At 42.7% G+C, this 15680-nt stretch overlaps 1 protein-coding gene across 1 annotated transcript in view; it reads left to right on the top strand.

Annotated features, from left to right (window-relative positions):
* LOC126474839 (gamma-aminobutyric acid receptor alpha-like) overlaps window positions 1-15680 on the top strand; it is a 274065-nt gene that overhangs the window by 189580 nt on the left and 68805 nt on the right. The window contains exon 6 of the mRNA XM_050102317.1: window positions 61-195. Coding sequence (XP_049958274.1) covers window positions 61-195 — 135 coding nt within the window. The remainder of the gene's footprint in view (window positions 1-60; window positions 196-15680) is intronic.

Here is a 15680-nt window from a genome sequence, read left to right as displayed (position 1 = left end):
GCTTTCTGCCCATCGAGCCACACCTGCTGCGCAGTACAGATGGAGGGCGTGCTGTTGCAGTCGGCTACACGACGACGGACGTGGTGTACCGCTGGAACCGGCAGCGCACGGTGGCCATCGCGGAGGACATGAAGCTCTCGCAGTTCGACCTGATCGCCACGCCGTCCGCCAACCAGACGGACGTCCTCAAGTCCGGTACGGCAGCCGGCGGCCTCCCTCCCGCCATCTGCAAGTACTCCGCCGATACTTTTTCTCTAGCCTCCGCCTGTCTGCGCTGCTGTCGCCTTGTAACGCTGCCAGTACTCTCCTGTCCCTGTTTATGGAGTGGCATATCCAGAGTCCGTAGTCCCTAGCAAGACTGCAAGCTGCTTTATCAGTACTGTCCAGTAATGACGCTGATTAATTTGATTACAGCTTTTGGGGTTACCAGCCGACACATAGCGTCTTGTTGTCGCATTGTTTCTACGAGTTGCCTACTCTTCCCAATGAAGCGAAGTGTCCTGGTCATTTTCCTTTATAGTCGCTGGACCACTGAGAATAATGGCGTATTTTTGTTAACGAGATGTGGAATCCAATTGGAGCCACACAAACAATAAGAGCGGCACAGCATCTATGTTTCATCAAAAACAAAAGTGCCCTTCGTTGATGCTGAGCTCTGCCACTGCAGACTTGTCGGTTTGGCAGATACGAAATGGTTCAAATGGCTGAGAACACTATGGGACTTAGCTTCTGAGGTCATCAGTCCCCTAGAACTTCGAACTACTTAAACCTAACTAACCTACGGACATCACACATATCCTTGCCCGAGGCAGGATTCGAACCTGCGACCGTAGCAATCGCGCGGTTCCAGACTGTAGCGCCTAGAACCGCTCGGCCACTCCGGCCTGCAACAGATACGAACGCTCCTTACCTATTCGGAACAGTGTTGCAAAATGCATCGTTGCATCTGGCCGATTCACTACATTCACACTCGTAAGTGATACTGTACCACCTGGGTGCCAGTGACCCTAGCTGGTCTTCGACGACCCAAGCAAATTTTGGATTTCAAAAGTTGTACCGAAACTAGGTTCTGTGCGGTGTCTCTTCAGTACTTGGTCGTGTCAGTCAAAGACCGATTTGGGCTATAGGGACATGGCTTCTATAAAATCGGGTGTGGTATGCAGTACGTCGGTCAGATGCAACTATGCGTCTCGAACAAGTGAGGTTCGTTCATGTCGGCCAAACTGGCCAGTCTGCAGTGGTAGAACACTGCGTAAACAGAGGACACAATGTTTGATTTTGAACAAAGGTGCTCTGCCTCAACAACGGGTTCTGGGGTTTGGTCATCAGAGAGATTGTGGAAATACGAGTGCATGATGATTTTGTCACCCAGGACAACAGTTTGCAACACAGCCCCACATGGAGTGTGGCGTTAACAGAAGTACGGTAGGAACACTCTGCTGTGAAAATGACGGAGGCAGCGTAAAGAATAGGCAGGCAGCACCACGGATTGATGCCCGGACACACATCCGCCCTATCACTTACCCTGTTCATGACGTTTCTTCTGGAAATTGGCCCGACGACTACCCCTTCTGCAGAGAAGTCTACACCCCAGCAGATGTAAACGAACGAGCTGAACGCAAATCCGACACTTCTCCTGAAGCATTGCAACAAAACAAAGGCACTATTCACGTGTTAACCACAAAAAAATTCTTTATCGTAATTCGCCAAGAAAGCCTGCATTTCCACTGAATAAGTTATTCTCCACCATCCAACATATGTATGCATGTCACGGTCTGAATTACTTGACGTACCTTGAAAAGTGGCGAGCCATTTCGCATGCATATTTTCGTTTAGTAAGACAGTAACGCTGCAGTATACTGATTACAGAACAACGATGGGGCAAAATATAATCATAATGCTATTGAAGTTAAGTGGATTACACTGGCTGTATGTACTAATTTCTAACTAACTTCAGTTCAAAGACATATAACAAAGTGCAGGTCTTCTTTGTTTTTTTTTTCTACGCTTTCTGTGAGTTCTTAGGAACGGGAAGCATGCTGGACCTGGGACAGGCAGGCCAGAGACCGACGTAATGAGAACAGCGGCCCTCTGACATCGGTACTGGCTGGTAGCCTCTCGTGTCGTCTCCATTAAGGTCGGCACGCCAGAATCGCCACGTAGTGTGTCTGATACTGTGCTTTTATGACCGATTCCTGCCCTACAGCCAAGTTGAGGTCAGGAAAGGGAGATTGTCAGTGGGAGACCAGCAGCGTCACATGCTCTGAAGAGTGCCTTCTGTAGACAACAGACATACATTTTGCCAAAGAAACATGGCTTGCAGAAGCCTAAGAGCCCAGCCTAAGGCACAGAATTTTACATTTTGAGTACGTCAGATGCGAGGCTAGTTGCTGGGCGGGAAAACGAGTGATTGGCAGAAAATGTTTGTGATGTCACGAAGATGAAGCAAAGAAGATAACTTTTTGAAAGGAGACTGGCAAATCGAAAAGTCATAGGCGTATTATCTGGCACCTTGGAATTGGCCAGCTGAATGTTCATATTCAGAGATTGACGGGCGTGACCGATTTGGCTGCAAAGAATAGAAGGCGATGCGGTTCAGCTAAAAGTGTAGGAGTCGGTGGAGAAACGAGGAAGTGTGCGAATCTCGTGTGCAGCAGTAACGTTCCATCGGGGATGGAGAGCTGTGCGTATTTGACGCTCATCTTACTAGCCGAGCAGGGTCCGGAGTTCAACCAGTGGAAGCGCAACGTTCCTCCAATGCCACATAACCACATGCATGACGGTGACGCTTTATACATCTCACGCTGGTGAATGCAGTGAGCATAATTAGCAGCACAGACAACGTAGGACAATACTTGGTGTGGATCTGCTCAAATCATCGCGATAATCAGTCTGAAGTCTAGTATTGCTTTAGTAGATGCATGACTTTCTAAATAATTGTAAGGTCAACAGTTACTGTATTTGTTTACGTAGAAGTACCTGAGTAATTTTCAGAACATTAGTTCCATCTAAGGACCATGTTTTCTGGGTTATTCGAATGAGGCAGTAAATCAATAAGATCACTTGGCAGAATTCATATGGGGGATATTTGTGAGCCAACTGATGTTCTTTAGTAGACAGATCAGTTGAATGTTTGTTTTAATTGAATAACGTTACGTGTTAATTCAAAGCCTGTTTCTGTTATCTCCTTCCATTCATATCAATTTTAGTTCTTTGTAATTCTCCACTTGAGGATCCACAGCTAGGGCCGTAAATTTACCGCTTTATCCGTTCCATTGCACACAATAATTACAGCTTGTGTCTTAAAGACGTGTCCGGCTCTTAATTAACCTTCTCGGTCAGGATAGACATTTTTACAAGCAAGGAATTTTGCAACCTGTCGACACTTTTCGCTGAATCTGCAGCGATGCCCTGTTTCTTGTTACCTACAGTGCAGTGTCTATCTCGTGATTTCTTGACCTGCTGGAATTTTCAAACTACGTTCGAGAATGTCTTTGGTTGAATAAGTGGGTCTGCTTAGTACAGACCACGTCTTTTGTGTATCTCGCTTTAATGATTCTGTTGTCTAATTCAGAAGGCTGTTGAGTATTAACGATTAATTGGAAGACACAAGGAATCTGTGCCATTACTTCGCCAAACTAAAACACAAAATTATTCGCCTATTTAACATGCGCGTATATCACTGACGGAGCTGTCTAAAGTTGAAAAATTTTCTTAATGTTTGTACTTTCACCACTCGTGGAGGCCACAACTTTACAACATTGCCTTCTGCTTCCGATATTTCTTAAGGCCACCGAACCATTGCCTCGATTTGTGTCGTTGTAACACAGAAATGGACTTCGTACGTCTTCGGAATCTCTTGTGAGTGATCGGTTTGACAATATTGATTATAGGCGCCAACTTCTCCTGACTCCAGTCTATGTATGTATGTATGTATCTATGTGTGTATGCGTATCTGTGTGTATAGCAGGCGCTATGGCTGAGAACACAGCACAATTCAATTATTGCTAATACTTGATTTAGAAATCACGAAATAAGGTTGTATAAGTGGAATGTAGAATGGGAAGACAGTGTCCGGAAAGCATAACTTAATATGCAAAGGTTTTCCACAAGTAGACGGGCGCTTTGACCGTAATTTATTGTTGATAAACTGTCGAGTGAAACTGATGAAATTTCAGGGCGAAAAAACGTGGGAAATGAAAAGAAGCCTCCGCGGCAGAAATTCATGAATGATGCACAATATCCTGTATCGAGAAAATCCAAAAAAGCGACAAATAATATAGGCAAAATGGAATACGAACAACCAAAATTATGTTGAAAGAAAGTGCAAAGTGTCGAAGTAAGAATTGCTGAACGAGAAATGCAACAATGTAATATCGTACGTGACTACTGAAAGGACCTATGTAGAAAAAATAAAGAAACATCAGAGAAAAAAAGAAGCACAGGTACGATCACTATTAACTGAGATGACGCAGCAGTGCTAAGCAAAAAACGCAAGGTTGGAAGATGGAAGAAATATAGAGTGGATCTACAAGTACCCGAAGCAAACGTATTTGATGATAGAGAAGAGGACGTAAACGCAAATGGAATGGGACATAAAGTGCTGTGAGAAGAATTTGACAGAGCACTCTCCGAAAGGCGAATGGGTGGCACTCCCTCCGAATTTCTGGACAGTCAGCCATGAGAAAACTGTTCCACTGGTAATTGGTGTGCATGACATGTGAGACAGACGATGAAGCCTCAGAAATCAAAAAGAATGTAATAATTCCTGTACGAAGAGAAGAGCCCACAGATGCGAATATTACCGGATGAACCGGTTTAATATATAGTGGCGGCAAGCTACTGACGCAAAATATTAGCAGAAAAATGGAAAAGCTGGTAGACGTCGATCTCGGGGAAAATCAGTTTCGCATCCAGGTGACTGAGAAAACACGCGACGTAATTCTGACTATCCATCTTCTGGTTTTGCAGGCATGTTTTTTTCGTCTTTGAAATTAAAATTATTGGGTGTAGATTCCGCCTATACACTGTTTTCTCTTTTTATCCAACCGTGTTTGGCACCTCTGGGCCATCATCAGTGTGTTTTGTTCACTGAACAACTGCAAAAAATGAACATATTTTGGGTTGTAACGGATCTTATAAAATGAGTCCTAAACATATTTTTGAGTTCGTTTTTATTCTTACCTTGATTTTTACGTTCATATGGTAACATATACCACACGGTAACATATTAACAAATCCCTTGTCAAGGGATGTGTTGACGCTGATAAAATTCACATTTACAACGTTTGGTTTGCAGATGACAAGCTATCTTTGCAGGATACCATACAAAAGGTCCTGCAAAACCATATAATGTAAAGTCAAGGTAGGAGCTAAAAATGAACAAAATCTCTAAGCCTCATTTTGTTAGATCAACTACAATCTAAAATATGTTCATTTTTTACAGTTGTTCAATGAACAGAACGCACTGATGATGGCAAAGAGGTATCGAAACATGTCTGAGTAACAAGAATAAACAGTGTTTTGCATAACAGTCGGACCCTATATCCAGTAATAGGAATTCTGATTGAACGCCTTACCTCAGTCTGCAGCGTGTTTCGTCATATTTTCCATAGTCTGCGCAGTTTTCCCCGTCAGTTTCAGTATCATTGACCGAATTAGCATCGCACAGGTTGTCAATGTCAGTCTCCGATGTAGTACCACGAAATGCAGCGGCGAGACTCCTCCTAGGAGCTACAGTTTCCTTCTGATGGACTGATATGCTCTTCTGCAAAGCCTTCGATTTCTCTTAGAATGGTTTCGTGTGGAAATCAGGGACAGTGAGTGGTGCCGTTTCGGTCCTTGTATACTCTTTGTAGCGTTGCTGGGACCTGGAATTGGAGACGTTTCTGCAAACGAATTTATTTGCTGGAAGATATTGCATCCTGAGTGTCATTTGAGTTGCTGGATCTTTCAGATAGAGGACTGCAGAATGTGGACACTTCTTCCTTAGTTAATCCTTGAATTCATCTCACGCAATTCATTCTGGCTACCTTACAGAAATGGTGAGATTCCTCTTCAGCAAACACTCTAACCTATCTCTACCAGCTATACGCGCAACCAAGCAGAAGCTGTTAAGTATTTTTTTCCTTTGATCAAGTTCATATGAAACTCTTCTGAGATCCAGAGGACCGATGTCATGAAACGCGACTGCTAACTTCTTGACGTGTTCTGCAATTTCTTTCTGCCGCTGAACCGCGAACAGCGATATAGGACCTATTCCCTCCTTTATTCTCTCTGGGAGGAAACTGAAAAGACTTCTTGTGGTGTCACCGCCAGACACCACACTTGCTAGGTGGTAGCCTTTAAATCGGCCGCGGTCCGTTAGTATACGTCGGACCCGCGTGTCGCCACTATCAGTGATTGCAGACCGAGCGCCGCCACACGGCAGGTCTAGAGAGATTTCCTAGCACTCGCCCCAGTTGTACAGCCGACTTTGCTAGCGATGGTTCACTGACAAATTACGCTCTCATTTGCCGAGACGATAGTTAGCACAGCCTTCAGTTACGTCATTTGCTACGACCTAGCAAGGCGCCATTATCATTTGATATTTATCTTGTGATGCATGTACCGTCAGACCGATGTTCACCAATTATGCATTAAAGTTAAGTATTCCAGAAGCTCCGTACTTTATTTACGAGACTCGTTTAACTGTTCCAGACCTCACGCCAGCCTGCGTGAGCTTAAACGCGTGCCTTTCGGCTTCCTCTCCTAGTGGCTTGGCTGTCTTGCCAAGTCAGAATACTTCTTTATTCTTTCGCCACTGATCTTATAGATTACCCATCTTTACAAGCCTTTCTGAAAGTATTAGTATGGAGTGTACCCATGTATGGAAGTGAAACATGGACGATAAATAGTTTGGACAAGAAGAGAATAGAAGCTTTCGAAATGTGGTGCTACAGAAGAATGCTGAAGATTAGATGGGTAGATCACATAACTAATGAGGAGGTATTGAATAGAATTGGGGAGAAGAGAAACTTGTGGCACAACTTGACTAGAAGAAGGGATCGGTTCGTAGGACATGTTCTGAGGGATCAAGGGATCACCAATTTAGTACTGGAGGGCAGCGTGGAGGGTAAAAATCGTAGAGGGAGACCAAGAGATGAATACACTAAACAGATTCAGAAGGATGTAGGTTGCAGTAGGTACTGGGAGATAAAGATGCCAGCACAGTATAGAGTAGCGTGGAGAGCTGCATCAAACCAGTATCAGGACTGAAGACCACAACAACAACAAAAAAGCATCTTGCAACTGCTCCTGTGCCCATGTGGCCTTATTCGAAACTGTTTTACGATTTCTCACCATCTAAATGAGAGTAATTCCTTTTGGATACATTGTGGGAGTGGCAGTGATCAGTGTCTTACAAACATTTACTATTAAAAACAGTATTGATTTATTTATAAAGGTGACTGGTTTAGACCACTACTGTGATCCTCCAACAGAAAGAGGTTCCTACTCAATGGTCTGAAGATGACCATAGTAGTGGTCGAAACCGGTCACCTTGATAAATAAATCGTGATCAAGACTTTTTTTAATAGTAAATGAGAGTAAATTCGAAACCATTGTTACGTATACGGATGACGGTCGTGGAGTCAATGCCGGTCGTGTTGACCGCTATAAACCCCACATCAAATATATTAACTGAAACATTACAATTCAGATTGCACATCAAACTCTCTTACTGGTTATATATATGTAACCAAGTTATAAATTACAAGTAGTCTACAAAATTAATAAGAGTGCTCATTCTTACCTTGCTGTATTACCAGCTGTAATTGTAAGAAAATTGATGGAACCTTTGCTTTTAAGCGGCACCACCGCTGTAATTGTAAGAAAATTGATGGAACCTTTGCTTTTAAGCGGCACCACCACCTGTTTGCTCTAGAGCTGTATTTTACTGAACTTGAAGATTAATATTGTTCGGAATGGGGCCAACCAGCCTGTCGACGTGTGAAATTCTTTATACAAAAGGATTACAGACTGTTTAAGATTATTTGCTCACGTCACTCCTGTGTCACCCTTAGTCCAATACCCAACGATAAAAATTCGTAATTAACGTCAGCTATTGGCCAAGCCACCCAGAAAACTATAGGAATACGTCCAAATGTAATAACAGTATGTGTAATTTGAGACTGATGTTGCACCGCAATGATTTAAAATTCTGTAGCATGTTGTTCATAATTATGAGATAATCAGGATATTCATTGTTTTCAAGAAAATTGTCCGTACCTTCTTTCTGTGCATTCCAAGCATTTTTCTCTTTAGATGTTACAGTGGCTTCAAACGTCATGTCTTTAGACAGAACTCTGGTTTGAGGACCCACGAAGATTCATTCTTTGGCTTTGGCTTAAGACAGAGCAAGAAATTTGTCGCTGAGAAACTTCAGTCACCATATTGGTCAAGAGGTGACAAAAGAATTTCCTTTGAATCCACTATGTTATCCCTTATTATGTACTTAGTACTTGGTGTCAGACTTTCTCTTTACAATATTTGTGTCTTGCTCTACTATCCAAATCACACAAATAACATACGTATTTTTGTGTATATCTGTTGTTGGCAAAATATCACTTTCACATCTGTATACAGAAATTACTGATGTTCATCATATTTAATTTTCTGCTAAACATAACTCAAACTTTTATAATTGTAATTAACCTGTACTGAGTGTTCAAGTGGGAACTGAAGACAGGGCATTAGCATTATGAAGCAGCACTTCCTTAAGACTTCTTTTACTAGAATCGACAAATAGTCTCCACAGTTAACAGAACCCAGTTTCTTTATTATTTTTACAGTAAACTAGGTTTTATTCGTGAATGAAGATCTGCAAAACAGATTTTTTTCTCTGTTCGTGTAAAAAGACATCAGCTGCAAGTAAGTTGTTTTCCTGTAGTCTGGGACTTAACAGCTGAGCTGCATCCTTGAGGTAGTCTGAATACCTTACTATCTCAGTTATCCTGGCGTATGATAATGGTTGTGCCGCATTTGATGTTTGAGGAACGAACTAGTCGGAGGCAAGTGACTATTATGAATAACTGTCACTGGCTGTTTGTGAAATAAATTCAGTACTGCTTATAGGTGGCTTAGATATAGGAATACCGAAGCTACGTAACCACTGATCTTACAGCACATGGCAGGTTCGGGTATATAATTCCTGTTTTGTTCTTTGCACTAAAGCTGCTGCACTTACAAAAGTAACAGCCAGTGTAGAGTCACATCACACCATTGGTATTGCAGAACTGAGTGACTGTTTCCTCCCTTTTGTCCAGTTTCGTAAGACTTCAACACAAACACATGACACAGTACGAGAATCCCAAGCCTCGATTGAACTTCTAGTTCGATTCCAATGTACGGGTAGTAAGCTTTTCGTTTAAATGAGCTTATTATGTCTTTTCTCTGCAATTTAACAATAAAACTGCCATGGGAACATGAATTTGGATTATTTACACAACATCTCATTTCCATTATTCCATAGTGTATTACGTATGTCAAACATAACGAAATGGTCGTATTTATATGTTATTTCTTGTTTTATGGAACCACTATTAAGGTCTGTATGGATGAATAGAAACTATGAAAATGGTGTAAGCAGCTTAGAACGTGCTGCCATCTGCACTGAAACAGTGCACTAGTTCCTTTAAATATATCTATTCCAGCAGCTGGCATTGTTGTAACAGTGTAATGGTTCATGCTCACAGAAATGGCAGTCAAATAAATGAATACTGAAGACATTAATTTTGAAGGAAATGGTATGAGATGCGACTGCATGGGTTTCATGTACTTCGATACTACATCGCGGAGTTCCCAGAACCATTATGGTGATAACGTAAACAGTTTACATCATTTTTATACGCTCTAAGTCATTTTGTAAGCAACATTTTTGTTTCACACCGCATTTTACGTAGACAAGTAGGTAAATTTGAAACTGTGTGTCTCGGAAAATGTTAAAAATGTGTGGAAAATTTTCAAGATTAATCGAGATAGGGTTTTATGTATATGTCGTAAAAATTTCGTCAATTTTCTGTGCGTAGTCGTCTTGGAATCCGCGGCTGCATTCTCGTCCGCTGGTGACTCCGAAAATACAGTAGAAATTCGTTTTCTGTGGGTTTTTCGAGGAACCGCCCATGAACTAATGGTGCCTCCGTAACTCCCACCACGCACACCATGGACTGTAAGCAAAAAGAACTAATAGATTTGCTCCATTTACCTAAGCAGGAGGAAGTACGTAATATTCGTACTTTCATCCTGTACTGACACTAAGACTATGGTCCTAGCGCAAGGGCTATCCAAAACACTTGAACATAACATTTTATCATTATGTAGCAACCTCACCTGCCAGAGCAATGATGTCCAGTAGCTATCAGATGGGCCGCGAAATTCGATTTTTCCGCAATGTCTTTCCTATGAAGTGCTACGTGTTCACGGAACCTCGTTCTAATTTCCTTCCGGTGTACCCTGCGTTACACATGGCTTGTAAACACCTGATTCTTGCAAGTAATTGCGTTTATGAATGTTATTCATTAGAAGCCTGCCTAGCCTGTTTTCAGTTGCAAAACCTACTTTAATATTCTTCTTCTTGAATACTCTAGTTATTTTATACTAATAGGACCATGAAATGGTAATGTGATGAATTTTTGGTTCTTTGTTTTTTAAGTTATTTGATAATAACACGCCAGCGTATGTAGGCAAGATGTGCATTTCCCCCCTATGCGTTTTTAATGTACAATTTCAAAATTGAAATATTCAATTAATGATTTGCAAGTGCACTTTGGTATGTTGTGCTAATGTCTTGGCAAATAAAGAATTGTTAAGTCTTCACGTGACACACGCCACATAGAGGGCGTTCCAACACCCTGTCACACCGAGGTCTGTTGTATAGGTAAATGTAAACAGCGGCTTCAGTTATTGTGATCGCTTCTCAGTTTTGGTTACTGATAACTTGATACCAGTGTCTCTGAGTTTAATTTGTACACCACAGGTATGTTCTTTCCAAAAGTTTGTTCATACTCAGGTGTATTTGTGGGTTTTTGTTTTTATTCACTGATGGCTATGTGAAATTTTTAACTTCCAGCAATGAAGATGATCGCTATGTGATTGAAAATCGATTTTGCCATCAATAAACCATTAATATTACGGCCAACGCTGACCTTCCTTTTAATTTAACTATGTTCATTGTACACACAGCACTCCATGGAGTCGCCAATCAATATATATATATATATATATATATATATATATATATATAAGCTTCTTTCTGCTTATTGCAATTCAGAAATACTATTAAGTGCGATAAATATTCCTGTCTGTGTTTTTGCTAAAGACTTATGAGCAGATAAGGTATTACATTCTTAGAAATTTCAGAGAATTCAGAGAAGTATCTTTTTTGCAACACACCTATTCAACCAAATAAGTTAGAATAGGTCCCACACACGTTTCCAACATCAGCAAGCGGGCAGCTTGCATTTCCCTCGCGGGTGTCTGACACCGTTCGAGAACGTGATTTTCCCCAATGCAGGCCGCGCCGTGGTGCAGCAGCAGGTGCTCTGGACAGGCGGTCCGCGGCGGCCCTGAGTGCTGGGAAACCCAATTACGGAATGCAGCCATGGAATCAGCGGCGACGTCCGCGACACACCAGCTTTCCCTCAAATCGCGTCTGCGACCTGCGTTGGGCCCCGGGTCCCCTGCGCAAACTGGAGGGGCGCTGCTGCAGTGACCCACGTCCTCCTACTCTCCTGAACACCCTTCCCCCCCTTCCAGCTTACTTCTTTCGTAGCAGGAAATGCTTTCTTCGCAGAAATTATTTCCCATTTCACTCTTCAGTTAGACTCTGTCTAGTAAATTAATGGGGAAACGATTAGTCGTTTTCGTATTACTACGGGTGTTGGATAAATATTTCTCAACACAATCTCCGTTCAGTCCGATAAACTTAGACCGTCTTACTGAGAGGTCCCGCATGCCCGTATGGTTCCACTCAACTGGAAGATAAATGCAAATGCCGTGTGACTAGGGCCTCCCGTCGGGTAGACCGTTCGCCGGGTGCAAGTTTTTCGATTTGACGCCACTTCGGCAACTTGCGCGTCGATGAGGATGAAATGATGATGATTAGGACAACACAACACCCAGTCCCTGAGCGGAGAACATCTCCGACCCAGCTGGGAATCGAACCCGGGTGCTCGTGGTCGTGCGGTAGCGTTCTCACTTCCCACGCCCGGGTTCCCGGGTTCGATTCCCGGCGGGGTCAGGGATTTTCTCTGCCTCGTGATGACTGGATGTTGTGTGATGTCCTTAGGTTAGTTAGGTTTAAGTAGTTCTAAGTCCTAGGGGACTGATTACCATAGATGTTTAGTCCCATAGTGCTCAGAGCCATTTCAACCATTTTCGAACCCGGGTCCTAAGGATTGACATTCTGTCCCGCTGACCACTCAGCTACCGGTTGCGGACTACTGGTCGATGTCCAAGCAAATATCTTGTGGCAACAACCACCTCCGCACCATCCACATAAGGCTTCAGGAGGAGTGCATCCTTCGTTGTGCCAAACAAATGCAAGTGGGAAGGTGCGATATCCGAGCAGTGGAGAGGACGAGGAAGAACAGTCCAACGAATTCTGTGAGCTCTCGGGTGCGTAGACTTACGTGACGCCTTGTGTTGTCAGGCTGAAGTTTGTTTCCATTTTTGTGGAGACGAACACGTTCAAGTCGTTTCTTCAGTTTCTGAAGTCAGCACAATACATTTCAACACACATCACAGTGAGGCAGGATATCAAACAAAATAACCCATTTATAGTCCGAGAAGACAGTCGCGACGACTTTTTTCGATTGAGGGCGCAGATTTGAGTTTTTTCTTCGGAGAAAGGTGATGTGGCGCCACTCCATGGATCCCAGTTTTGTTTCCTGTTCGAAGTGATGAACTCATGCTTCGTTCCTTTGCTAATGTTCCTCAAAAAGTTGTCACGATCAGTCTCGTAGGAATTAAGTAACTGCACACATAAGGTCCTTCTTTGCTCCTTATGGTCACAGGCGGCGAGGAACCCAGAGGAGCTCACTCCTTTGAGTACCCTAACTGTCGGGAGTGTGTCAGCCCTACCACCAGAGACGTCCAGTTGAGTAACGATCTGTTTGATTATGATCCGTCGACGACCTCGAATGAGAGTGTCCGCACGGTTTTCAACATTGCTGGAGTCACACCTGTGTGCAGTCGGCTGGCACGCGGGAGATCAGACAGATTTGTGCGACCTTGAAAGTGGCGATGACAGACGCTTCGCCCAACGACTCACCGTGCTTTTGCTCACTGTCAGGTCTCCGTAGATATTCTGCCAGCTCCTACGCGTATCTGCCAAAACAAACTCAGTGACAGTTCTTTGTGTGGAAGGCACCTCCGTTACAAACGCCACTTTGAAGGCTACGTACAACACCGCCACCTATTGGAACATCATGAAACTACGGAGGCTGATGCTGGAATATTCAACGACGACCCACAAAAAAGTTCCGCAATTTTTCAGCCGAAGTTAGCTGACAAAAAACATGAGTCGCATTACTTATTGAACGCCCCTCATACAAAACCTGACACTTGAGTTATTTTTCCAAATTTCATTCATTCATTCATTCACCCACTCCTGATCTTGTTCCGTAAATTCCAGCTTGAAGGAGAGTGCTTAAAAATTATGTTATACTTCGAATCTTGCTTTGTGCTCCAAATCTTATGTTAACAAATTTGTTACAACGATCGAGCGCCCGTTGAAGTATGTTCCTTATAGAAGACATATTTTGATGTTGTGAAATGCACATTGAGGATAGATTAGGTTAGGTTAGGCTGCATGCGGCCATGAAATTCATTGAGACTGCCATCGTCTCTATAACAGTGTTGTTCACGTAGAGAAACGGTAAATCGAAACAGGAGAAGAAAGAAAGAGAACATAAAGAAAGTTGAACTGCACTCTTTGAAATTCGTAACTCATCATGGACGACAAAATAAGGTTCTTGTGATGACAATTTTCGTAGTATTGCCGTTTATAACGAAATGAGCGACGATAGACGATGAAGAGAGGATGTAATGTGCAGATCGCCAACAGAAAGAAAATGTGTTCCGGAAAAACTTAAACTTGTAAGCATCAAATACCTACATTAGAGTTAGAAAGTCTTAGCTAGAAATACTTGTCCCTAACACGGAAGTGAAACTTGGCTGATAAACAGTGTACACAAGTATCGCAGAGGATGCTGAATATTACAACGGCGTTATCAAAAACAATATCTTCGAATTTTCTATTCCATTCTCAATGTTGGTTGAGGTATTACATGTCATGCGTGTCGCTCGGTCGACTTTCCCGCTCCGCTGACGCAAGTTGCAACACTCTGTCGATAGAGGGCTCAGTATTATTTCGTTTAATATGGCGGTGCATAACGTACCCTAACTGTGTCAATGCGTGAGAAATACCACGCTGTAATCATGGAGGTATAACGAGAGATGGTGAAGCTGTAGACGTAACGCTGTACATAGCTTTGAAGCCGGTGCCGACGTGTTAGCGGGTCCCAAATATTAGCGGACTGCTGTTTAAAATTACTTCTTGTCCTTAATTTCTGTCTTGTCCACACATCTGTTCTAAACAATAAATATTATAGTACTTCCACGAATAACACGGCGTCAAGAAGGCATTTTCTGACATTTTTCTGGTCTTAAAGGATATGTGAGCCAATCGTACGACGCATTTGTGTCTCGTTAATGTAAATTTCTTTTTGTTGCGCGTTTCGAACAACCAAGAAGCGAAGTATATGGCGTGAAAACGCTGCTGTCCTAACCCAGCATATTCTTTTGCACGGAATGACGAAATCCACGTTCCGTCTACATCATCTTCCTGAAAATGCTGACAACTTTATTTTGCTGTGTCTGGACGGTTTGCTGCACTTCCTTCTGACAGCGCTCAGAACACCAGAGCGCTTTTCGAGTGGTGCTAATAAGAATTCTATTGTCAAATTACAGAAATAAAACAACTACATTAAAAGTACTCAGCGTAACTAAAATTCGTGTACTTAGCAGAAAATATCGCTTCGATGGACCACTTACGAATGAAATGTGATTGCTTTACACACAGGAGTATAATAAGAACGAGTAGTACTCCTGTAAGTGATGCAACCTGTCTTTTTTTTTTTTTAAGTATTTCCACCAGAAGATAATGTTTCACCATCCTGACTCTTGTGACGTCATGACGATGCCCTAATTGTACACACTCCGTGGTTGTAACCGAGTTTCTATTCGTAGAAAACGTGCCTCCAATAGAAATCCATAGAAGAATGAAAGCTGTCTACACTGATGATTCCATTGGCATCAATGACGTGCTACATCTGAACAGTCTGACGCATTGGGTTCGATTATCCGCCATGCAGTCCCCACTTGGCCCCGTCGGATTTCCACCAGTTTCCAAAACTTTGAGATCACCTTCAAGAACGTCACTTAGATAATGATGAAGCAGTGCAAGCAGAGGCGAGACTCTGGCTCCGTCAACATGTCAAACGTTCTACAGTGACGGTTTCAATAAACTGGTCTCCCGTTGGTAGAGGCTGGGTTGACAAGTTAATATGTAAACATCAAGAATGATGGTGTAGTATGTGTATAAAGTTTGTTTTATCTTAGAAGTATAAGAGTGGCCTACC

Source organism: Schistocerca serialis, chromosome 4 (genome assembly GCF_023864345.2).
Source record: "Schistocerca serialis cubense isolate TAMUIC-IGC-003099 chromosome 4, iqSchSeri2.2, whole genome shotgun sequence".
NCBI lineage: Eukaryota > Metazoa > Arthropoda > Insecta > Orthoptera > Acrididae > Schistocerca > Schistocerca serialis.
Note: the sequence above shows the minus strand (reverse complement) of the source record. Positions and strands in the feature narration are given on the sequence as shown.